At 47.9% G+C, this 24,820-nt stretch overlaps 2 protein-coding genes across 3 annotated transcripts in view; both read right to left on the bottom strand.

The window, feature by feature from the left end:
- Positions 1-487: 487 nt before the first annotated feature.
- OCSTAMP (osteoclast stimulatory transmembrane protein) lies at positions 488-8,688 on the bottom strand. Its single transcript, XM_050806499.1, is given in 5 exon segments — positions 488-721; positions 723-784; positions 787-1,141; positions 3,423-4,425; positions 8,645-8,688. Coding segments are annotated over 5 exon segments (1,698 nt in total).
- Positions 8,689-15,996: 7,308 nt separating this feature from the next.
- The window catches only part of SLC13A3 (solute carrier family 13 member 3), a 91,741-nt gene continuing 82,917 nt past the window's right edge, over positions 15,997-24,820 (bottom strand). For both annotated transcript variants that reach the window (XM_050806486.1, XM_050806485.1), the window contains exons 11-13: positions 24,510-24,671; positions 21,658-21,795; positions 15,997-18,378 (exon numbers count right to left, since the gene is read on the bottom strand). In XM_050806486.1, coding sequence (XP_050662443.1) covers positions 18,202-18,378; positions 21,658-21,795; positions 24,510-24,671 — 477 coding nt within the window. In that variant the 3' untranslated portion in view covers positions 15,997-18,201. The remainder of the gene's footprint in view (positions 18,379-21,657; positions 21,796-24,509; positions 24,672-24,820) is intronic.

The following is a 24,820-nucleotide window of genomic DNA, read 5'->3' as shown; positions in this document are numbered from 1 at the left end:
ATGTTGCACCCCCCAGAGTTGCTCTGAACCTATTCTGGCTCTGGGGGCTGCGTTCTTTGCTCAGTTAAACTCTGTTAAATTTCATTTAAGTTTTTAATTAAACAAGTATTTGTTGTTTATCTGAAATTCAAGTTGAACTAAGTGTCCTATATTTTAATTTGGCAATCTAATCCTGGCAATGGAAAGACCCTGAAGGAATTCGAGGCAGAGGAATAACATAATCTAAGATTTAATAAATACATTTATTTATAAAATTAAAACTGTGGGTTACTATAAATGAGTTTACAGGATTTTGAGGCATATAAATAAGTTCCAGGAGCATTTCGAGAAATTCATGATGCAAGTTCTCCATCTAACAGGTAGAGATGAGATGAGCCTGTTAGATGGAGTTGGTGCAGATGAGATGAGCCTGATCTCCAGCAGGCCTGGAGGAACCATGAGCTGTCTCTGCACCCCTTGTCTTCGCCTTTGCACAGTTCTTTACCAGTTATCCAGGCCTATCACGCCCAGTATTTCCTTCCATCCTGACCACATCCCTGCGTGGGAAACAGGTCCCATCAATGGTAAATATGCAGTCGTTATGCAGAGGTGGAAGCCGAAGCTCAGAGCGGTGAAGTGACCTACCCAAGGTCACACAGGGAGGCGGCACAGGACCGAGGCTACAACTCAGGTCTCTGCAACTCCAAAGCTCTTTCCCCTCTCCCTCTCTGCTCTCGGTTCTTCAAGGCATCCAGCCTGCAGTCTATCCATGCCGGAGGCTTGCAGGCAGGTCTGGGTGTGGGGCGCAGGAAGGAGCCCCCAGGGACAGCTGCTGGCCTTGGTGCCTGTCGTGTCTTCGCTGAAGCCGGGCGTGCAGGTGGCGGACCCTCCTCGCCTCCTGGGCTGTGAAGAAGGAAGCGGCGATGGCGTGGCGCAGGCGGCGGGCGTAGGCCTCCAGGAGCACCGTGGAGCCCGCCAGGAGCTGCAGGGCCCCCGCGGCCAGCGGGGCGGCCGCGCGGGGACGCCGGGCGGGTAGCAGTGGGCAGCGGGCGGAGGTGAGGCCGAGCTCCCATTGGTAGGAGCTGTGGACAGAGAGGAAGGGGCTCTCCGGGGGCGGCTGGTTGAAGAGGAAAGGGATGAAGCCCAGGACAGTATATGCCACCTTGAGAAAGGAGAAAAAGACGGCGTCAACTGAGGGCCCCTCTGGCCACTCCCCACCTCTAGAGGAGGCTTGTCCAGCTTTCCCTGCCTTCATCTGCAAAATGGGTACAGAAATAACCCCATTTCTGTGAAGGAAGAAATGGATGGAATAAGACCTCTAAAGTATTCACTAAGGACTCAGCAAGGAGCAAACATCCATAGACAATTTGTTTTCTCTAAAATATTCTGCTCAAAGATACTAACGATAGTAACATTTGTATGGTGATTTTTATTTGGCAAAAGAATCTTTTTCAGACTCCTAGTCTCATTGGGTCCTCCTCAAACCCTCAAACCCTCCTCAAAATGCTACCAATTCAACTTTGATTGAAATTCTAAATGATAAGAAAGCATTGTGTCAAAGTTGAATTGGTAGCGTTTTGAGGAGGGTTTGAGGGTTTGAGAGGGACCTCAATCCCAGGGTTTGAGGAGCACCCAATGAGACTAGGAGTCTGAAACAGGTTCTTTTGCCAAACCATGTTGTTGGCCAGGCTGGTCTTGAACTCTTGACCTCAGGTGATCCACCCACCTCAGCCTCACAAAGTGCTGGGATTATAGGCATGAGCTACCATGCCAAGCCCCCTATTTTTTTTTTATGTATGCACGAGAAATATATGACAAAATAAACCTATGTTAAATCATAAGTGAACTATTTTATACAAATACAATTAAAATTCTAAATGATAAGAAAACATTGTATCAAAGTTGAATTGGTAGCATTTTCTGCCCTAAGGATACATAAAATAATGATGTGACTTGCAATTGATGACTATCTGAGATTTGGTGAAAAACAGTAAATCAGGAAACATACTTAGAACATTGCCTGACACATTTCTTTACTGTGACCTATGGTAAGAAATGCGACTTACAGGCCAGGCATGGTGGCTTACGCCTGTAAGCCCAACACTTTGGGAGGCTGACGTGAGAAGAATGCCTGAGCCCAGGAGTCCGAGACCAGTCTGGGCAACATAGTGAGACACCATCTCTAAAAACATATGAAAAATTAACTGGGTGGTGGTGCATGCCTGTAGTCTCAGCTACTTGGAAGGCCAAGGTAGGTGAAGTGGGAGGCTCATTTGAGCCCAGGAGGTCAAGGTTACAGTGAGCTGTGATTGCACCATTGCACCATTGCACCACTGCTTTCTGGCCTGGGCAGCAGAGTGAAACCCTGTCTCAAAAAAGGAAAGAAAAGAAATGCATTTTACAGCACCTTGAAAGCACAGATTGTATTATAACTGAAGAAAATATTCACAAACCCATACACTCCCTTATTGTCTAAGATATAATCTTATAATTTTCCAGTCGATTCTATTTCATTTAAAAAACTGTCTGTGACTTCTTAAATTGATTAAATTGATTTTGTGCAGTTTGAAAAACACTTTCTTAGTATGTAATAAGTACTTGATAAATATAAGCTGTTAATATTATTAGCTCAGAGTCTGACACTTTGATATGTTTTATGCAATGGACTTTTGTGTGAGACCTCTCTACTCAAAATTAAAAATAAAAAGATCTCTGGCAAAAGAAAGGATCGAAAAATACAACTCTTGATCTGATAGTAATATATCTGATTATAAGTCGATAGTAAATATTTTCTATATCATTTTAAAAATAGTAAATATTTCAGGCTTTGCAGGCCATACAGTCTCTGTTGCAATTACTCAACTTTGCCTTTGTAGGGCAGCCACAGACAAATGGCATGGCTGTGTTCTAAAAAATACCTTCTTTACAAAGACTCCGGAAGGCTATAGTTGGCTGCCTTCTGATCAAGCCCATTCCAAAGTCCTCCTCCAGTCTGATATAGACAGATGTGAGCTATTAATAACAGCCACTCTTTATTAAATATCTCTTATGTGCCATGGAGCTTACTAGGTACTTTAGGACAATATCACATTGTAAGACACAATAGCCTCGTAGGATTAGGAGGATTGATTTGATTTGTACCAATGAGGAAAATGAGGCTAGGACATGCTGCCACTTGTGATGGGTGACCTTGGACGCAAGTTATTTTAAGGTGTCTGGGTTTCAGCATCCTCAACTGCAATAGGAAGTGAAAATGGAACCCACTTCCTAGGGCTGTTGTGGGTATCCGATGAGTCCCACTACCCGTGGTGCAGGGCCCCATGGCTGATTCACGGGCTATTTCTTGGAGGCAAGTCAAATTTAATCACAAGTCAAGGGTTTAACAGACTGCCCCCCTCTCTCAAAACAACGACTCCCTTCCTTCTTCCCATCATCACACTTACATCGTACTTGACCGTGAGCGTGATGGGCACAGTTGGCAACTTCTGAGCCCAGTCCACGGTCGCCTGTGCCAGGAGGAAGGCTACATGGTCTGTGGCCACTGCCACAGCCGTGGCCACCAGGAGGAGGGCAAGCAGCCCCAGCCTTAGAAGACAACTCAACAGCTCCTCCTGTGACAGCCTCAGCCGAGCCGCCTGGAGCAGCCAGGTGGGTGGAGGCGCCACCAGGTGTGTAGCCTGGGCCTGTGCCAACCGCTGGGTCAGCTGTTGTGTGGCGTAGATATTGTCAAACCGCAGGTCTGTCAGGTAGCAATGGAGGTACCATGCCGACTCCACCAGGAGGCCCAGCATAAACAGCACTGTGACCACTCGCTGGGTCCCTAGTGCTGCTGCCCGGGCCAGGGACTCCAGGCCAGAGAAATCCTCCAGGACCTGCTGAGTGACCCTGAGCATGTGAAGGTAGAAGGCAGAGCCATTGTCCTGGGCCTCAAATGTCAAGCCCCGGCCGCCTGCCTGGCCTGCGGGGCCCAGAGTCCTGGATGCTGCGTGCAGCTGTTGAGTGGTGTTGAGCAGACTCTCCAGGGAACCCTCGGTGACACACCTCAGCACCTGCCCGGCTGCACCCATGTTGGCCAGGATGTTGGGCACCACAGCAACGGCCAGGGTGGCAGTGCTGTAGGACAGGAGCAGCCGGCGTCCCTGCTCCGTGCCCAGGGTGGGCACGCTGAGTGCAAGCAGGCAGCGGACTGGGGGCACCAGGCTCAGGCTCAGGAAGACCAGGAGGCCACAGACAGTGGCCACCATGCCTGAAGGTCCAGGAGGATAAAGCAGCAAGAATGCCAGCCAGTGATAAACCAGACCTGCAGCAGCAGCGGCCAGGGAGGCACACAGGAAGAGCTGGGTCAGCAGCTGGCTACAGTTGGCCGGAACAGGCTGGGAGAAGGCGTCCCAGGCAGCCTGCAGTGGGGCGAGGGCCTTCCAGAGCCCCAAGTGCCAGGACCTCCACCTGCACACAAGGAAATTGAGGGGCATCTCTATCAGGAGGTGGATGGGTGTCTGTCCACTGCCCCTGCCCCACAAACCCATCAGCAGGCTCTGCTAACAGAATCCACCCTTTTAGTTACCCACGTGGACCCATCAGAGTAACTCACTATATACCCACGTGACACAAGCTGAACCAATCAGAGCCTTCCCCAGGATTATTCTTGCTAGAACTGTCAGGGAAGAGCCCAACTCAGAGGCAGTTCCTGAGGACGTGAGGATGAAAGTCTGTCCTGTTTGAGTCCATCATTACAGTTTTGTGAAGGCAACTGGTCCAAGAGAATGAAAGAGTCATGGAGCGAGAAGCACAGGTGAAAGAGAGAGAATGAGTAAGAGGAGAGAGAAGAGAAACAATTTCACTTGAATTCATAGTCTTGGTGGCTTGCTGTATGATTCTGGACCTTCTATTCTTTCTGAACTTCAGGATCTCCTCTATAATTTAGGGGTGAGGAGGGTGGACTAGTTGGCCTGTGAGGAACTTTTATATTCTATTATCCTTATATTTATTCGTTCAACAAGCGTTTATCAAGCAACGACTTTGTGCTAACCATTGGAGAACAGGAATGAAAAAAACGAAGTCGCTACCTTCATGGGCTTGCACTATATTAAGAGCTATGGCAGAGGAATAGTAAGGAAAACTTGGATTCTGAACACATTTTATCGGCAGAGTCAACAAGATTTGCAGAGGCTGATTGGTTGTGGGGTGTGAGAGAAAGAGGGGAGTCAAGGATGATGAGGAGCTTTTGTGTCTGAGTAACTGGAAGCACTGAGGTGTCATTTCTTGAGATGAGAACTCTGTGGTCAAAACAGGTTTGAGTGGAGGGGGAGAGAAGAGGAATTCAGTTCAGAACTCTTGAATTGGAGATTCAGTTGAGCCATTCCGTGGAGGTTTTGAGAAGGTGGTTGGAAATAGAAGACAGAAATTCAGAGAGGAAATCAGGCTGGAGTTATAACATTGGAAATCATTGGTTTATAGATGTCTCCCAACTTTATATCCCCACCTAAAGCTACGGTGCACGATGAGATTCCTCAAGAGAGTGTGTCACTGGGGAGGAAAGACATCCAAGGACATGCCTCAGGGCACTCCAAAGTTAGGGGCTCTTAGATGAGAAGGAACCAGCAAAGGAGACTGGAAAACCAATGTGATGCTTAGGAAGCCAAGTAAACAAAATGTTTCAAGGAGAAGGGAGTGATCAAGTACGTCAAATGCAGCCAACAGGTCAAGAAAGATGAAGACTGAGCAATGCCTGTTAGCTGCTTAGAGGTCACTGCTGACCTTGGCAGGGACAGTTTGGTGGCCTTTTGGGCCAAAACCCAACTAGACTGGGTCCAGGAGAGATGGGAAGGAGAAGAATAGGAAACACAGATATAGACAACTCTTTCCAGTAATTTCTGCAGTAAAACAGCAGAGAAATGAAGCAGTGGCTGGTCGCTACGGGAAATTGGACCAAGAGGATTCATGTAAGGTGAGGAAATCTATAGCATGTTTACAGGTGGGAGATCTCACCGAGAGGGGAGACATTGACAAAGGGGAGACTCCCTGGAATGACACCTGTAGGGGTGGGGGCAGAGGGTGAGACTGAGAACATGCAAGGTGGGGCTGCTCTTAGAATGGAGCAGGGGTCGTTCATCCTTAATAGCAGGTGGGAAAGCAGAGGAAATAGGTACAGATGATGGTGAATGAACAGGCAACATGTGTACACTTGTGAAAAGTATCCTCTGATATACGCAGAACAGAGTAATGCTTAGGGTATGACCTCTGGACTGCCTGGGCTCAAATTCCTGCTCCACCACTTGCCAGCTTTGTGACCTTGGGTATGTATCATTACCTCTCTGTGTCTCAGCCGTCTTATCTATAAAATGGTACAATCAAAGCAGGTATCTCCTGGGGTCACTTTGTTTCAGGCACATGGTAAGCATCACATCAGCTATTATCTACCACTAGAGTCAACTCCACCGGGGCAGGGACTTTGTCCCTTTTGATCACTGATATGTCCCGAGTGCCTACAATAGTGTCTGCTGTGTTGTGAGTGCCCCAAAAATATTCACTGGGAGTAGCATGACTGATTGCTTCTGTTTGCTCAGGCTGGCAGGAAGCAAGCCCAGCAGAGAAGGTAAGATGCTGGAGGAGGTGACGGATGCTTGAAGAGGAAGAAGAAAGTACAAAATGGTTGCCCAGGAAAGTGGGAGAACAAATGAACTAGGGCAATAACATGTGCTGGGCAACACTGAGGCCCAGTTGAGGTTAGAGATCATACATTCTCTTAAGTGAGAGCAGGCAGAAAGATTATACGGGAATATGATGATAAAGGGCAGGGAGGGTGGTGGGGAGGCTATCGCTGTGTTGGTTACAGGCAAAGCCGCTGACTTGCTCCACCATCGTCAGCTTGAAGGATAAGCATGTGACTGGGTCTAGTTGATCCAAGTACCTCTGATCCCCTGGCCACGGTGACTGGTGCAGGGATTACACCTGACTGGAGGTGCCAAGAGAGCTTTCCTCAGGGCTTTGCTGCAATGACAAAAACAAAACAAAACAAAACAAACAAACAAAAACAAAAAAAAACCCCTGCTCTCTGTCGCCTTGAAAGCTAAGCTGGTAGGAGGGATGCCTCAAGCCTTGGGGACCACCATGTAGTATGGATTGGCCTAGGATGAAGGTAACACAAGGAAAACAGTGTTAGGAAACAGAGAGTCCCAGTAGCCTTGCTGGAGTACCTGGATCCAGACATGCCTGAAGCCCAAATCTATGCCGGACCACACACTAGAAAATGTCTGTTTTTCTCAAGGCAGTGCAAGATCAATCTGTCACTTGCAACTCAGTGATTCCAGACTAATACAGATACCTTTGTCAAAGGACTTCTGGGACAATAAAATGAAATAATGCATGTAAAGCACTTTACACAGGGTCTGACACAGAAGAAGGATCCTATAAAACTGCACCACTTGTTACTCTGACGATACTTATGTCAACGATGTAAATGTTCACTCGCGTCTCCTCTGTGCCAAGCTCTGTGCTGACCCCTGTGGACCCCAAGAATTAAGTCCTGGTCCCACTAAAGGAGTTCACAGTCTAATTGAGGAGACTTAAATAGATCATCAGCATTTAAGTTCATTAAAAAAGAATTCTGAGCAAGGTATGCCTGGGCCTGGACTGGGGTGGGATAGATGGAGAGTGACCCAGTTTTACCTGGGAGTCAGGAAGGTTTCCTGGAAGAGGTGACATTCCAGCTGGGGGTGGAAGGACAAGTATCAGTTTGTAGGTGAAGAAGGGAGTTGGACATCCCTGACAGAAGGAACAGTGTGTGCAAAGGTTCTGTGCTCTGAGTGTTGGGAAATAGGGAGTTGGGAGAACCAGAACAGTGGGAAGTGGAGATGTAGTAAGGCCTGTGGGGCTGGAGTGGAGGTCACAATCTTGAAGCCCTAAAGGCTGAATCATATGCAAATGTGCTTTATTGTGGCCCACTGTGTGTGTGTGTTTGTGTGTGTGTGTGTGTGTGTGTGTGTAAGCCGCGCCCATTTGGAAATAAGGAAGTTTCACATTAAAATCTGGGTTTCCAGCTTTTCTTGAGAAATGAGATCTGGGTTAGAGCTCCCACCTTTGCAACAGGTAACTGGAGCTGAGTATCCACTACTCGCCTTCGACAGGGGAGCAACCCTGCAGACTGCATCCCGCCGATCAAGGAACGGTCTGTCTGCACACGCAGGTGGCCTCCCACTGGCACATCCCCTTCCCAGCTCCCGAAGGCATTTGAATTTGGGCCTAAACAGCCCCTTCTACTATATAATTAATATTTGGAACACAGTAGCTTTTAGAATAATAGCTAATAATAAAAACCATTGTAAGGATTGAAAGCCAGTCCTAAGTCATATTGGATGACAATTCCTGCACGGGGTATTGAAAATGGCAAGGAAACTAGCTGCTGTTTAGTGAGTGCTTACTCTGAGCCAAGCATGTGCCAAGTCCTAAGGATGCGTTTTCTTATTCAATTCTGGCAACAGTCTTGTAGATGTCATTATCCTTACATTTCACAGATGGGGAACTGAGGCTCAGAGAGGTGAGGATTTGCCTAAGATCACACAGCCAGGGAATGGTGGAGCTGAAGATTTGGGTTCATATCTATCACCCCCAACGGCTGACTGTTTTCTCACCTGTAGCCCTCAGTGTCCAAAGTTCCCAGACCTACCTGGTCTTGACAAGGTGCTCAGCTGCTCCTGGGTGGCCTGGCATGCTGCCTGAACAGCAGTGGTTTCAGGCGGGCGGTCGCTGGCAGCCGTGGCAGGTGGAGAGGAAGTGGGGGAATTGCTGGGACTTGGGAATCCCTGTCACTTCTGCTTTTCCACTCTTTAATGAAGCTCTCCTGGCTGCCTTGTCCCGCCCTTTTCGGGGTCCACCTCCCAGAGGCTTGGGCAAGCTGCCTCATCCTCTGCCCACAGGCAGGAGCGGGTGGAAGGTGTGGGAAGAGAAAAAGACAGCCTTTCCCAAGCAATGTCTCTAATCTTGGTAGCAGGAAGGTAGAATTAGCCCCATTTTACAGAGAAGGAAACTGAGGCACAGAGAAACCACATAGCTCCCCTTTCCCTCCCACTCCACAGTTGTGCGCCCCAAGGGGAGCCTGATCTCTGCTCTTGGGACTCAGGTGATAATCAGATCCCTGCCAAGTTCTGGGAGCAGTGGCTCCAGTCTCCTTCCCTAGACCCCTTTAGCCTGACTTGGACCTGGCTTCACATTTCAGCTCTGTCCCTCGCTAGCTATGAGAGCTTGGGCTGGTGACCTAATATCTCTCTGCCTGTTTTCTCCCCTTAAAAAAAGATTAATGAGGCCTGGCGCAGTGTGTAATCCCAGCACTTTGGGAGGCTGAGGCGGGTGGATCACCTGAGGTCGGGAGTTTGAGATCAGCCTGGCCAACATGGTGAAACCCTGTCTCTACTAAACATACAAAAATTCACTGGTTTGTGGTGGTGCTTACCTGTAGTCCCAGCTACTCAGGAGGCTGAGGCAGGAGAATCGCTTGAACCCAGGAAGTAAGGTTGCAGTGAGCTGAGATCATGCCACTGCTCTCCAGCCAGGGTACAGAGTGAGACTCTGTCTCAAAAAAAAAAAAAAAAAAAAAAAAAGGTTAATGAAAATAACGGTTAATATTTATTGAGCACTTACTATGTATCAGGCACTCTTCTAAACAATTTCTCTTCAAATTCACTGAACCCTTACTTTGAACATCTCTTTATGGTAAGGATGTTTTTTTCATTCTTCAGCTCAGAAAACTGAGACAGAGAGCTACGTCGCCAACCACGCCGCTCAGCTATTAATGGCACTGCCATGATTTCTAACCAGCAGGCTGGCTTCAGGGTATACCAGTTAGGCACTGGGCTCTGCTGCTGTGGAGGGGATAATTCACAGACCTCGTGATTACTTCATAGTGCAGCTGGTACTGCAAATAGTAGGTACTCAATAATGTAAATTCCCCATGCACACCCTCTGCAGTTATTGCCATGCAGGTCTGCTTTCAGGCTGTTCTGAAAGCCAGTTCCTATCTGAAATGCAGACACCTCTCCAGCATCTCTGTACCTCATCACTCCCAGCAGGCCTACCCTGAGCCCCCCAGGCTCCCCCTCTGTGGGATGGACCAGTAGGGGCACAGTCATTTTCCCTTATAAGGACATGTTGCCTGGGTCACTCTCAGGCCGGAAGGGGAATGTCCTGCGGCCTGGATAGGGGAAGTGACATTCTCATAGTCACACAGCGATTGAATGGAATACCTGTGGCCAGAACCCTAACACACTTCCCAGACCATGTACCCCTCCAGGACGTTAGGCCAGCCACCAGGTCTGCAAAGAACTAAGTACATGAGGCAGATTAGCAGCAGCAAACTTGTGTACCCGCAGTGACCAGCCTGCTCAGGTCATGAACAAAGCAGGATGAATGCAAATAGCAGTGAGCTGCAAAGTGTAGCCCCCTCGCTCCCTCCTGTCTGGTCAGCTGTTACTCATCTCAAATTGAGGATCAAAGCCCCTTGAAAATGAGGTCCACCACGACCAGATTTTCCAGCTTTTCTAAAGACGCCAGTCATTCTCTTTTTAATGTAAATGTCAGCATTTTTTTTTTTTTAAATGAAAGACTACCATGCAGACCAATCTTAACAGGTCTATAGGCCAAAGCCAGCATGAGGACCATCAATTTTCACCTTCTGCAGTCAGGCCTGCTGTTAGCTGTCTGGCTGCAAGGAGGTGTCTAGCTATTCTCCCAAACTCCAGGGGCCCTGGACTGGAGGCAGCAGACCCGAACTCAAATGCCAACTTTGCCACTTACTCTGCTGTGTGACCTTGGGCAAGACACTGTCCCTCTCTGAAGTTGTGCATCCTCTGCAATAATGACGGTAATACAGTACCTACTTTAAGGACTGTTTGAGGATTTAATGAGATAATGCATATAGAGTGTTCAATAAGCAATAGGTAAATGCTCACACCTCGATCCCTCCTGCCTGGGGGGACAGCTCTGCCAAGTGAGCCCCTGTCTGCTCACATCTGATTGTTGAGACTTCTGATGCTCACCAGGTCACCCTGGCCTGGATCCTATCACATAGCAAACTTCAGGGCATTGTGCTGGTCAGACAGAAACAGTCCTAGAAGCCAGCCACCAGCATCTGCCCAGTTTCTGCACAGGCACTAGGGAGCTGGTCGGATAAGGACCAGGCAGTTTGTTTCCAGAAGGCCTCGGGTGGATATGTAGGATTTGGGAGCATGGGGACATAGGGAATGAACAGGCAAAAGATATTTTTGGCTTTTCTTGGTATATGTAGGCAGTTACCTCTGTCTATATAAGGCTGGCCTGACCTCAAGTCCCACAACATCCGGAAGGTGCTTCTGAATCATCAAAAATAGAATCAGCGTTGTTCAGGGGAATTTGTGGGTGGAGGATTCAGAGCCATAAGACAGAAGAGGAAGAGGAAGAGGTAAGCCTTCAGATCTTCCTGGAGAGCCTGGCCTGGGATTAGAATGAGAGATCCACAGAGTATTATTTGCAGTAGAGATGGACTTTTGCCATGTTGCCCAGGCTGGTCTCAAACTCCTGGGCTCAAGTAATCTGCCCACCTCAGCCTCCCAAAGTGCTGGGATTACAGGCGTGAGCTACTGCACCCGGCTGCATAGAATATTAGAGTCATTGAATTCTTCAGCCTTCTTCAATGTTGCCACTGTCCAGATGGTTTGAGAATACAGAGAAGCAGCCAAAATCTTCCTATACTGCTGGTGTTATCCAATAGCAACAGTATGTGAGCCAACTCGAACCGAATGCATAATTTAAACTTTTCTAGTAGCCCTACTCAAAGTCCACTGATTCCAATGTTAGTCTCATCTAAAAACATCCTCACAGAAATATCCAAAATAATGCTTGACCAAATATCTGAGCACTATGGCCCAGCCAAGTTGATACATAACATTTTTAAAATTTAAAATATTGAATTTTTAAAAACAGAAATTAATTTTAATAAAATATTTTACTCAATGTAACATATCATAAATATCCTTTTAACATGTAAATAATATAAAAATTGACAGGATATTTTACACTTATTTTCTCATATTACAATTTTCTACTTATGACAAATCTCAGTTTGAACTAGCCACATTACAAATGTTCAATAGCCACACATAGCGAGTGGCTACTGTGTTGCACAGGGCACTTATAGACCATTTCCATCATTACAGAAAGTTCAGTGGGTAGTGCTGCTCTAGGTCATTAGAACCCATGACCGCTAATGCTGAAATAGACCTCCCAGATCATGCAATTCAAAGGTCATAGATTCAAATACTTTCACAAGCCAGGAAAGTGACAGAGTTGAACAAGGAGAGCCAGTATAAGACATTAAAGAGTGGTGGGGACTGAGGCTGATGAATGCTTATGTTCCAACTTAAAATTTCCTCCACAAACTACTCAGCTCCAAACAATTGTTGCCAGATGCCAGTGAGGGTCTCATATTGTTAGATCTGGTATTGTCCTTTCCAAGAGAAGCAGAAATCCAGATTTTTATGTGAAATCTCCTAAATTTTAATGACTAGCAAATAATAATTTAAAATTCACCAGGGGTCAGGCACAGTGGCTCATGCTTATAATTTCAGCACTTTGGGAGGCCAAGGTAGGAGGATCACTTGAGGCTCAAGAGTCTAAGACCAGCCTGGGCAACATGGAGAAACACCATCTCCACTAAGAATAGAAAAATTAGTTGGGCGTGATGGTGTGCACTTCCAGCTACTCTGGAGGCTGAGGTGGGAGGATCACCTGAGCCTGGGACATGAGGGTTACAGTGAGCTGAGATCACACCAGGCCAGTGCACTCCAGCCTGGGCTGCAGAGCGAGACCCTGTCTCAAATAAAATAAAATAAAATAAAATAAAATAAAATAAAATAAAATAAAATAAAATAAAATAAAATAAAATAAAAGTTTAAAAAAAACCTCATTGGGAAGAGGACAAACAAAACTTGGCTGAGGGCTGGCACCAGATTTCAAGCTCTGATGTGTCAACCCTTTGTGCCATACTCTTCTCAAAGCTTGTTTCTCCAGACCCCTCCCCATGCTCCTCCTCCCTGCCCTGCATCCGGGAGGTGGACCTGGACAGGCTGCATCAAAGCCCCCCTTGCATTCTGGCTCCTGTCGGTGCAACACATAAAATTTCATGTGTCAAGTTGGCTGGGCTGTGGTGCCTAGAGATTTAGTTATGCATCACTCTTGATGTTTCTGTGAGTATGCTTTGAGATGAGATTAACATTTGAGTAAGTGGGTTTTGAGTAGGGCGGATCACCCTTCAGAACGTGAGTGGGTCTCATCCATTAGTAGGAGGCCTGAATATTGCAACAGACTGACCCTCCCTGAGCAAGAGGACTCTCTGCAGCAGACAGCCTTCAGGTTCCAACTGCAGCACCTTCTTGGCTCTCCAGCCTACTGGTCTCCCCATCAGATTTTGGACTCGCTAAGCCTCCACAATGGTGTGAGTCAATTCCTAAAAGAAATCTTTCTCCTTCTCTCTTGATAAGAAACACACACACACACACACACACACACACACACACACACACACACATGCATGCACACCCTGTTTGTTGGTTTCTCTAAGGAGCCCTGACTCCCCAGCAGAAGAGCTGAGGGATGGAGGAGAGGAAGAGCCCTCACCTTCCTGCAATCACCAAGAGCCAGCTGTGTCCCTGGACCCAGATCCCATCAGGGAGCTTGCTCCCTTAAGGTCTTGGGCTGGGAGGTGCTCCTCCACTTCTCGCTCCCTGATTTCTCAGCACTGGGGTCCCACATTTTTCCTGTGGTCCCCCTACTCTCTACTCACCTTGTAACTTGACCTTTCACTGAACTCTCCACAAATTAGCTAGTTTGCATGCTTTCTACTTCCTCTTGAGACCCCCCCATGTGCTCTCATTTCTCAGATGAAAAAATCGAAATCCAAAATAGTAGGCCAGGTGCGGTGACTCGTGCCTATAATCCCAGTGCTTTGGGAGGCAAAAGCAGGAGGACTGCTTGAGGCCAGGAGTTTGAGACCAGCCTAGGCAACATAGCAAGACCCTGTCTCCACAAAAAATAAGAAAATAAGCCAGGCATGGTGGTGCACACCTGTAGTCCTTTTTACTCAGTAGGCTAAGGTGGGAGGATCACTTGAGCCCAGGAGTTCAAGGTTACAGTGAGCTATAATTGCACCCCACACTCCAGCCTGGGCTACAGCCTGGGCTTATAGAGCAAGATCTAGTCTCAAAAAAAAAAAAAAAGTAAAGAAATCTGCTCAAGGTCACACAGCATGTTAGAGATGGAGCCAGGATTCCAATGAGGCTTATTGACTCCTTGTTTAGTGACTTTTATTTCATCTCTTTTTTACAACTACCATCACCACCTCCATTTCTCCACCTACTTGACTCTGTATCTGTTTGACACCCATACTGGAATATGTCTGTGTGTAACCTGTCACTCTGTGTACCTGTAGTTCATCACTTCTACGTGTTCCTGTGTTTTCCTTAATATTTTATTTCAATACTCCCCTGGTGATGGTCACCTTGGTGGCCTCAAACAACCATGGCACAAATATCCTTTGACACTGTCTCCTTAGGACCCATGGGGTAGTTTTCTCGGTCATAGGAAATACAGATAATGAATACCCCTAATTACTTCCAAGTTGCTGGCCGGGCTGGCGGGGTTTCTGTTTCCTTGTATCCTACCAGGACTTATTGTCTGCTTTTCTTATTTTCCCCAGTCTGATTGGCATGTTGTTGAATTTCTTTTAATTTGCATTTTCCTGCAAATTATAAACACGTAGGTTTGGGTATCTCTTCATAATCCTGTTGGCCAGGTAGATATCTCTTTTCAGGATGACATGTCACACCTTTTGTCCACTTTTCCCTTGGGACCTATGGTAAGTGGCTTCCAAACATGGCAGCCCACTGTCCCTCCCCCTCCCTGGTGGATGCTGCCCCTACCCTCAAGGGCTGGAGTCTGTTTCCCTCCCCTTGAACCAGGCCCGTCCTGTGGGCTACTTTGACCAATAGAATTTGGCAGAATTGACATCCTTAGACTTCCACATCCTGCCCTTAGAGGCCTTTTAGCTTCGATTTTTGTTGTTCTTGAAGGCCACTATCATGTAAAGAGGTCCAGGATAGACTCCAGGAGAAGCCACGTGAAGAGAGACCCTGAAGTGTCAGCGGCCATTGCAGACCTTCCAGCCCTAGCAAAGCTCCCAGCTCATGGGACAGAGACAATGCCATCCCTGCAGAGAGAGCTCTGTCCAAACGCAGAAACGTGAGCCGAGAAGTTGCTGTTTCAAAGTTCTAAGTTTGGGGATGGTTTGTTACGCAGTCACAGATAACAAAAGCAAGGTTTTGTTCGTTTTGTTTGTCTTTTCTGAGTTGGGGTGCTCCGCATATCTTCTGGACATGAGCCCTTGGTGTATTCCAATGACTCTGTACCAGCCCTGCCATCTCCTTGTTCCCACGCTGCCATGAGCACACCATAATGGTGCTGCTGCCTTCTGCCTGCAGATCTTTTTCACTAAGAATGGCAAAGCCCTTCAGGTTTCAAGAACTGAGTAACATCCGGTCAGAGCAAGCTAGGATGCCTTCTCAGGAAAGCTGCAGAGAGGCCTGGTAACCAGCCAGAAGAGGCAGACTCTAGATGTCCAAATGCCACAAAGTTCCAGCTCAGAGCACCTGGCTAAGTGAAGCAATCCGCTCATCTGAACCTCTGCACTTGCAGTCCCCCTTTCTGGAATGTTCTCCCCAGGGGCTCCCCATCGCTCCCACCTTCTCCCTTCCTCCCACATTGCCGTGAGCATCTGGCTGACTCCTTCAGGTCTCAATCTAATGCCACCTCCTCAGAGAAGTCCTCCCCAACCACCCTGGCTAAAGTAACCTCTGAGTCACTTTAACATCTTGGCCATTTTCTTCTTAGCCGGCATCATAACCCATGACTTATTTGTTTATTTTCCTATTGCCTGTCTCCCCTGCCAGCATGTAAGTTCCATGTGGGCGGGACAATGAACCAGAATATGACAGGTTCCCAATAAATGTTTATTGAATGAATAAATGGAAGAAGGAGTGAACAAAGTAATGAACAAAACAGACCCCAGATCAGAGGGCAAGATGGCTTTCTTGTTAATTTTGGTGCAGACTCAAGCAGCAAATATTTACTGAACACTTGCTATGTGCTGGAAATCGTTCTAGGAACTGGAGTTACAGCAGCAAAAAAAAAAAAAAAAAAAAGTCATTTGTATTTTCATAAATGTATCTTCTAGAGGGAGAAGAAGATAATAAGAAAATAAGTTATACAGTGTCCTATTAAGGAGAAAATATAACAGAGTAAGGGGGTGGAGAGTAATGAGGGTGATATTTTAGACAGGAAGTCAGGGAAGCCTCTCAGGGAAGGTGACACCTGAGCAGGGACTTGAATAAAGTGAGTCGGGGAACCAGACATATATTTGGGAGCAGAGTGTTCTAGGCAGAGGGAACAGCACGTGCAAAAGCCCTGAGGCAGGAGAGTTTGAGTATGTGGCTGGAGAGGGGAGGGAAGAGCAGTTGAAAATCTGACAGGTCAACTCTGGAATCCCCAGCCCAGGAATCTGGGGCTTTGAAGCTCTCTTAGGTTCAGAAAGGCAGATCATCTCCAGGTCCAATGTTGATTAACATTCTTTATTTCACAGTATTTTTGATCAGAAGTCTTTGAAATCATGATTCATCTGGTTACAAATCCCAGGAGTTTCTCTTTGAATGAACCTCTTGCTTCCAGTCCCATACAACGTACCTCCCGCCAGCCCCAGTGGGTTGTAACTGTGATTCAGCACTGAGTGCTCGCTTGGAAAGGAGCCGGAGCTCAACCTCCGACTCAGAGGGCCTCTCCCACTGCTCTCAGGGAAATGCCCATGATTCACTTATGCTGTATCAACAACAAGTACAGCTGGGTGCTGCCTTCCCAGCTGGCCAAGCGCTCCTAGGGGAATCTCCACCCTCAGAGGCTTAGGAAAGGGAAGTGTGACGATTCAGGGCCCTTGGGCTAGTGTCTTTTCTGATACTGGGCTAACGCTGGGCCATTCCGTTCAGCAGACACTGAGGGCCTGTGCTCTTCACTGGGATGCCAGAATGCTTCTGCTTGGAACAAAGAGGGATTAACCCTTGAAGGCAGACACCACTTCCAGCCTCGGGCTCAAGGGGATGTCTCAGTTTTACCCATATGTTGAAGGGGACAATCTTTTGCTTGCCTGAGACATTTTACCCCGGCCTTTTACAAGTCCCCAATCTATCTTTTGACTTTTCTCTCACCCCTGACAAATGGGGCCTTTGATAACTAAACATGCTTACCACTTAAGGTGGTGTGTGGAGAGATCAAGGCCACTTGCTGGGACAAGCAGCAACTGACTGCCTTGCAGCCACAGAGGCCTCTGGGGGCCACATGTAGGAGGGTCCTGGCTGGAGGGGTCATGAGTCACCCCATGGGAGGGCAAGGCCCAGGCCTGGCGTGACCCCAGAATTATGGCCAAACTGACCCAGAAGAAACAGGAGAATCCTAAATCTCTCGGGTCGAGATGTTAGCTGAGGTTTCTAGAACTTCCCCTGGTATGCTTAGGAGCCCAGAGAAACAGCAAAGAGGCTTTGCACAGTCTCATGTCCTTGGAAAGCTATTTGTCCCTTTCCCTGTCTCCAAGGATTAAAAAAGAATCTCTGACTGCTGGTTATTGGCAGGGGTAAAACAACTGGTGCAGAATGGGCACCAACTAAGCAAAATCACACATTGGTTGTGAACAGCTGGAACAACTCAGTTGGAACATTGCAGCCCATGAAAGTGATAAAGGCAAGGTGGTCTCTCCAGTGTAACTGAAAGTAATCACTGGGGGATGATGTCAGCTGTGCCCATGGGAATGAATGGCCTTCCATCCCAACTGTACGAGACAAACACGATGCCAGATTTGCTCACTGTTGATGAAACTGGGCTCTCTTGCATCGTAATGATAAAACAGCTCACTGATAAAGGAGCTTATTTCTCAGGCAGCAGATCTGAGAGATATCTGGGCTTTGAACTTCATGAGAGAGACAGAAAGTGTCCTAGATAATGGCTGGTGGACCCGAGTGGGCCACTGGAGGTCACCCTTGCTTGCCGCATATCGGATTAAAGAAAAGAATTATTTGATTGCTTTGTAGTGTCCTAGCAGCAGGTGATGGTGACAGCCCTTTGAGAGGGTTCAGCCTCAAGGGAGTCCCCCAGGGGGACTCAGAGGGTCCGAAATGTGTCGTTGGCCAAGGTGGGTGGCAATGCTGTGACATTGACCGAGTGCATTTCAGCCCAGTCCGGGAAGGTGCCCAGCTGGAAGATGGTCTGTGCCCAGGTATTCATAGCCAAACTGAGCAGCAGGACACCCATCAGGTTCATCAGGAGGCCTGTCCGCACCTGAAATAGAGCCCAGACAGAGGGAGAGGTCAGCACCTGACCCACCATACAGATGGAAACATTCAGACTCAGAGACAGGAAGTCACTCACCCAAGATCGCATAGCCAGGAAGTGATGGAGCCAGGACACAGACCCAGGTTGGTCAATGCCTGGGACTCTTCAATCTTTATACTACCCTAGGCTGTCACTCAAAGAGCTGCAAATGTCCCCATTCATTGATGGCCTCTATGTTCCAGGCACTGTGTGCTATGCAGTTGTCATAGGGTTATGCCATTTAACCCAGAAAGCAACCTTACAAAGGTGATTCTTATTAATCCCCATTGTATAGAAGAGGAAAATGAGACCTAGAGAAGTTGACTTGCCCAAGGTCACCTAAAATAATCTTGTCTGATCACTAAATACCCCCATCCCACACACATATACACACACGCATGCACACACACACATGCATGTACAAACACACATAAGTACACATATATACAGACACACACACACATACACTTCAGGTCCAGTCCAGTCAGGCAGTCCTAGTCAAGGTTACCTTTGTCCATTGGGAAGCATTTTTCTTCTGTCAGTGGAGGATGTGCCCATCTGCTTCCCACCCTGGTTGGCCTCTTAGATGTGCCCATCTGCTCCCCACCCTGGTTGGCCTCTTAGATGTGCCCATCTGCTCCCCACCCTGGCTGGCCTCTTGGATGTGCCCATCTGCTTCCCACCCTGGCTGGCCTCTTAGACCATTCAGTCCACCCTGGGCTGAAAATCCCTGTTTTCCCACCTGGGTCTTCTGGTTGCCCCACCTTCACATAGCCCAGCCTGAATCACTTGGTGAGACAGTTACTTCCTTTCTAATTCTCTGTCTATTCCCCCCAGAGAAAGTCTCACTTAGGGGTGTGATAGAAAAATGAATCTTGGGGCCCCCAAATCACTAAGCTAAAGAAAAAAGTCAAACTGGGAACTACTTAGGGCCAACCTGCCTCCCATTCTACTCAGTCATCCCTCTCCTGAGATGAATGCATATCTGATTGCCTTCTTTGGAAATGCTCATCAGAGACTCAAAATAATGCAACCATTTGTCTCTTATCTACCTATGACCTGGTAGCCCCCTCCCCTCTTTCAGTTGTTTCCGGACCAAACCAATGTTCATCTTACATATGTTGATTGATGTCTCATGCCTCCCTAAAATGTATAAAATCAAGCTGTGCTCCACCCTCCCTGGGCACATGCCGTCAGGACCTCCTGAAGCTGTGTCATGGGTGTGCGTCCTTAGGCAAAATAAACTTCCTAAATTTACTGAGACCTTCTCAGATTTTTGGGGTTCACAGGGGCCACCATGGCTTCAGCACTTCTCTGCTTCTGTCAGTTGCCCTTTTAACATGGAGAGGCCCAGAACCTTCTCCAGGCCGCTGCTATCAGGGAGGGCTTAATTCTTTTGTTTTTGCCGCTTTGCATTTATTTTTATGCCATGGCATATATTAATAATACCGGTTTTCCACTGATGGATGCGCTGGAAACATTTCTTCTGGAATATTCTTATTTAAGTTTTTTTTTTTTTTTTTAATGTCAAGCTGATTTAGAAAAGGTGTTAAATAAATATTACCATGGACGGGTGGGGGACATACTGCGTGTGCTGTCCTGCCTGTCTTCTGAGGGCACAGAGGTGGAAGCCCCGGCACCTTCGGAGGATTAGAGAGAGCCTGGCCAACACGTTGGGGAAACTGGGAGAGGATTGGGTCTCCCTTTGCCAGAGCTCGAAATTCTTTCTAGTCCCATGTTTGCTATTTAATTAACACCTAATTCATCACTCTGAGGAACAAACCTGCAGGTGGGCCATCCCTGCCCGGGACTGACTGACCGGGAGTGCCCCTTATATCCCTCCACATCTCTTGCAAGTCTCTACCTCTTGGGGACTCTCCATTTCTCTGGCTGTCTTTGTTCTCCAAATCTGTGCTGTTCGCAATGCTGCCCTCGCAGTCTTTTTCTCTAAGGAGCCTCCCTGCTTCCACACTTGTCCCTCCCACCCTAACGATCCACTCCAGCCAGCAGCCAAAATGATCTTCTACAGACAGAAGTGAAATCACATCATTGCCCTGCTTATTGAGGGTCCTCACTGTGGTTTGAATAAGATACCAACTCTGCCCTGCCCCCGCTGTTCCCCAACCTCATCCTTCCCCAACTCCACTGCAGCCACCCCAGCCTCCCGGCCCTGAATTTCTGGAGCACTCATTGCTATTCCTCACTTCCAGGCCTTTGCACTTGCTACGCCCACCGTTGGGACTGCTCTTCCCCTTTTACTTTGCGAGGCTGGCTGCTTCCCATGATCAGCTCCCATGTCACCTTCCTGCAGAGGGCTTCCCTGCCACCCCTCTCCCTCGTCCTCTTACACTTCCTCATGCTTTATTTCCTTCTGAGCACCTAGCAATATTGAAATTTACATAATTTAAGAAAATCTGCTGCACTTGTTGACGCCTGTCTCCACCAATAGAAAGCACCCTCCTTGGAGGCAGATCGGTGTCTCTCCCACTCTGCAGTGCCCCCAGTGGCTGGAACATAGAATGCACTCAGTAAATACTGCCGCAATCAACAAACAAACTAATGAGCGTCTCTGTCTCCTCTCTTCTCTGTCTGCTCTGTGTCTCCCTTTCTGCCTCGCTCCCACTCTTGCTCTCTCTCCCCATGCGTCCTGCAGGGGTCTTGTGCCTGGAGGGCCTGCATCGTGAATGGGTTAAGCAGGTTGCCCTTCTTGGCTTTGACAGCTTTGGAAGGGTTATTTGCAAAGCCAGTGGAGAGGGAAAAGGCTGCAGGAGTCAGGAGTGGGAAGGGAGGAGCTGGTTCAGCAGGGACCTTCCGGGGGAGGAAACATATTGCCAGTAATCGGGCCGTGCTGAAAGCTGGTGGGGCCCTCCCACTGCTACAGTCCTCAGCTCCTGTCTCCTTCCCAGCTGGCTGAGCGCTGGGGCCCACCCGAGTCCCAGGGTGTGCCTGCTGCTTCTCTCTCCTAAAGATCGTGAGCACGAAGTGGGGTCCAGAGGGAGGGGGGAGTCCCTTGTCCCTGGAGCAAATTTTGGAAACTAGTCACTAAGGCAGTGTTTCCTGAGATTGTCTAAGTGCAAGAATCATCCCAGAGTCTCTGCTAAAATGTATGTTCCTCGTCCCACTCGGAAAGACCTTTCAGAGACTGGGGAGTGGGGTCAGGGTGGAGGAGTCCTGCATAGAGGCCTTGCCCGCCCCGTGCTGCCCACCCACCTCCTGTGGCCTCTGCTGGGAAATGCCCAGACTCACCATGTCTTTGACCAGCAAGTGTCCAGAGGCGAAGGCGATGGAGTTGGGGGGCGTCGAGACTGGGAGCATGAAGGCAAAGGAGCAGCCGACTGTGCCCGGGATCATCAGGTACAGGGGGTGCACTCTCAGGCGGATGGCCTGGGCCCAGAAAAGGTGGGAGAGACCCGGAGAGAGACCAACGCAGAGCGACCACAGCGAGCGAGCGAGCGAGAGAGAGAGACAGAGAGAGAGAGAGAGAGAGAGACAGAGAGAGGAGAAAGAGAGGCAGTTGGAAAGAGGGACACAAAGACGTAGAGACAGAGAGACAAAGACATCCATAGAGATTGGCAGAGTGGCAGAGGACAACAGGGACAAGTGAGAAGACAGAGTTAGAGAGACAGAGAAAGGCAGTCAGAAAGATACATGCACAGGCAGAAACAGACACAAGCAGGTAAGAAGAGAACCAGATCGAGAGAGAGGTGGAGAGAACATTCCCAGGGTTAGTGACATTCAAGGGCCACACCGTGGTTTGATCGGGGATGGGCTACAGTGATGTACCTAGAACACTCCTTCTCCAATGTGAGAGTGCAGAAAAGCACTTGGAGGGCTGGTTAAAGCCCACAGGGCTGGCCCCACCTCACCCAGAAGTGCTGATTCAGCAGGTTGGGGTGGGCCCCAAGGATCTGCATTCCTGACATGTTCCCCCGGTGCTGCTGGTGTAAGGACTGTGCACTGAGAACCAGGGCTTTATGACACTTCCCCTGCTTGCTCCTTCCCTCAGCCAAACAATCTCAACCCAGAGTTGGCCTCTGGATACCTCTTGTTGGGGGCATCCCCGGATTTCAGTGCGAACGAGAGCTCATGAGAGCATCTGTTGGCAGCTCTTCCAAATTTCTAAGACTGTGTGTATCAAACCCCTCTGCGAGCTGGCCGCAAGCTACTGGGCCACCAGTTTGTCACCTCTCCCGCCTACAATTCATATTGATCACTTCTCTGGCATTTTACTTAAATAGGATGTTTTTGGGCCTTCTAGGGAATTTTTGCAACCCAAAGCATATTTATTTTCTCAAAAAGCTCTAAAATCACCCCCTTGCATGTAAAATGTTTTTTGATTTTGATGATAAGCAAAGTTTACAAGAATGAGGCATTTTCAAGTGTATTTTCCAGCAAAAGCTGCCCCTTACAGACCTGGCTGGGTTCTACGCTCCCTCATCTCCCCCATACCCCCTTTAGCACTCCCATTTCTCTCAGTCACCAGGTCTCCCTGAGGACCCCCACCCCATACTGCTGTAAAATGGTGAGCCACTTTGGAGGGCAATTTCCTCATCTCTAACAACATTTCAAATGCACATGCTCTTTGACCCAGGAATCTCAAGTTATAGGAATTTCTCTAGATGTAATCAATGACGCATAGAGAAGGCTCGGGTGATGCGTCATTGTTGAATAACAGCAAAGTCTGGAAATACCTATATTTCCACTGGGCAGAGAGATTGCTTAAATAAACCAACAACTGTCCATTTATAATGGAATATTCTCCAGTCATTGAAAAATAACACAGTGTATATCTGTGTGCTAACACAGATAAATTGATGCATGAAATAAGCAAACAGAAACCAAAGACAAAGTGCTGCACGTATGTGTGCTGGGGCGTCACTGTTTGCATACAAAGCATTGACTTGCATCACTGATTTAATTTTACCAGCGTGGGTTATATTAAGGTAATTATATGGTCTGGTCTTTAATCTGTTTAAATATAAAACTATATTGATAGTTTCTTTTTTAAAACTCCTAGTATAAAAGCTACCTGATCATGTATATATTGTTCTTTTCATACAATCATGGTTTCATTCTGCTATTTGCATCTCTTTTTACAGGTGAGATTGAATTACAGCTTTTTCTTCCCTTGCTCTCCTTATCTGGTTTTGGGGCCAGGGTTTTGCTAGCTATAAATTGAGTGGCCATGTCTATTTTTCTCTGCTGGTGAACAGTTCAGCTGAGTTGGGAACTCTCTGTTCCTTGCAAATTTGCTAGCTCTCACCCAGCAAACCACCTGGGGCTGGTGATTTTGTTTTTGTTTTTGAGACCGGATCTGGCTCTGTTGCCCAGGCACCTGCCGCTAAACCTGGCTACTTTTTGTACTTTTTGCAGAGATGGGGTCTCACCATGTTGCCCAGGCTAGTCTGGAACTCCCGCGTTCAAGCAATCTGCTTGCTTCAGCCTCCAAAAGTGCTGGGATTACAGGCATGAGCTGCAGAGCCCAACCCGGGGCTGGTGATTTTTAGTCCAGTAGTTATCAGTTGGGTGGGGGGAAGGAAATTGTTCCCCCGACAGGGAATATTTGGGAATGCTAGGAGACATTTGATTGTCATGATTTACGAAGGTGCCACTTGTCTCTAGTGAGCAGAGCCCAGGGACGCCGCTGCATACCCTGTAGTGCATGGGACAGCCCCATACAGAGAACGATCAAGCCCCAAATATCAACGGTGTTGAAACCCGTGCTTTAGAGGGAGGCTACTGCTTTGCTTACCATTAGAATTTCTCCTATGGCCATTTGTTTACTCAGATTTTATACTTCTTCTTAATCCAAATTTGGTAATTTACCTGTTCTAGAAAACTCTCCATGTCACCATGGGTTAATTTTCCCAAAAGAGAGAATTGGGAGCACTTTGAAAATACTTGCTCTATGTATGCATTTTTTGAAGGAAAACATCCAGTATTAAAAAAAATTGTACTGTGGTTCTGACACACTTTCATGTATTTTGTAAGACAGCAATGGCAACTGTAGACCCCAGTGAAGCTCCCTTGGCAGGTGGAAGATTTCTGAATGTGTGTTGGGGGAGGGGTGCTCCCCTCTTCCCCAGAAGGACCCTCACCAGCTCTGCCAGGACCGGCAGGAAGATGATGATGGTGGCTGTGTTGCTGGCAAACTCAGTGAAGAAGGCGATGACCACAGTGATGAGCAGCACAGCCAGGGCGGGGGGCACATTCTCCAGGGGGTGCAGCTGCCCGCCAATCCATACAGACAGCCCTGATTCCTGTGGAGGGAAAGGTATTCCTTCATACCCCAGCCCATCCCCAGCTGCTGCCCCCCAGAGAGGGTTAGGATAGATCACAACAATGACAACTGTACCCCTTCCCAGATGGGGAGACTGAGGTGCAGAGAGGGCAGGTGACGTGTCTGATA

Source organism: Macaca thibetana, chromosome 10 (assembly GCF_024542745.1).
Source record: "Macaca thibetana thibetana isolate TM-01 chromosome 10, ASM2454274v1, whole genome shotgun sequence".
Taxonomy (NCBI): domain Eukaryota; kingdom Metazoa; phylum Chordata; class Mammalia; order Primates; family Cercopithecidae; genus Macaca; species Macaca thibetana.
This window is presented reverse-complemented; position numbering and strand designations above follow the sequence as displayed.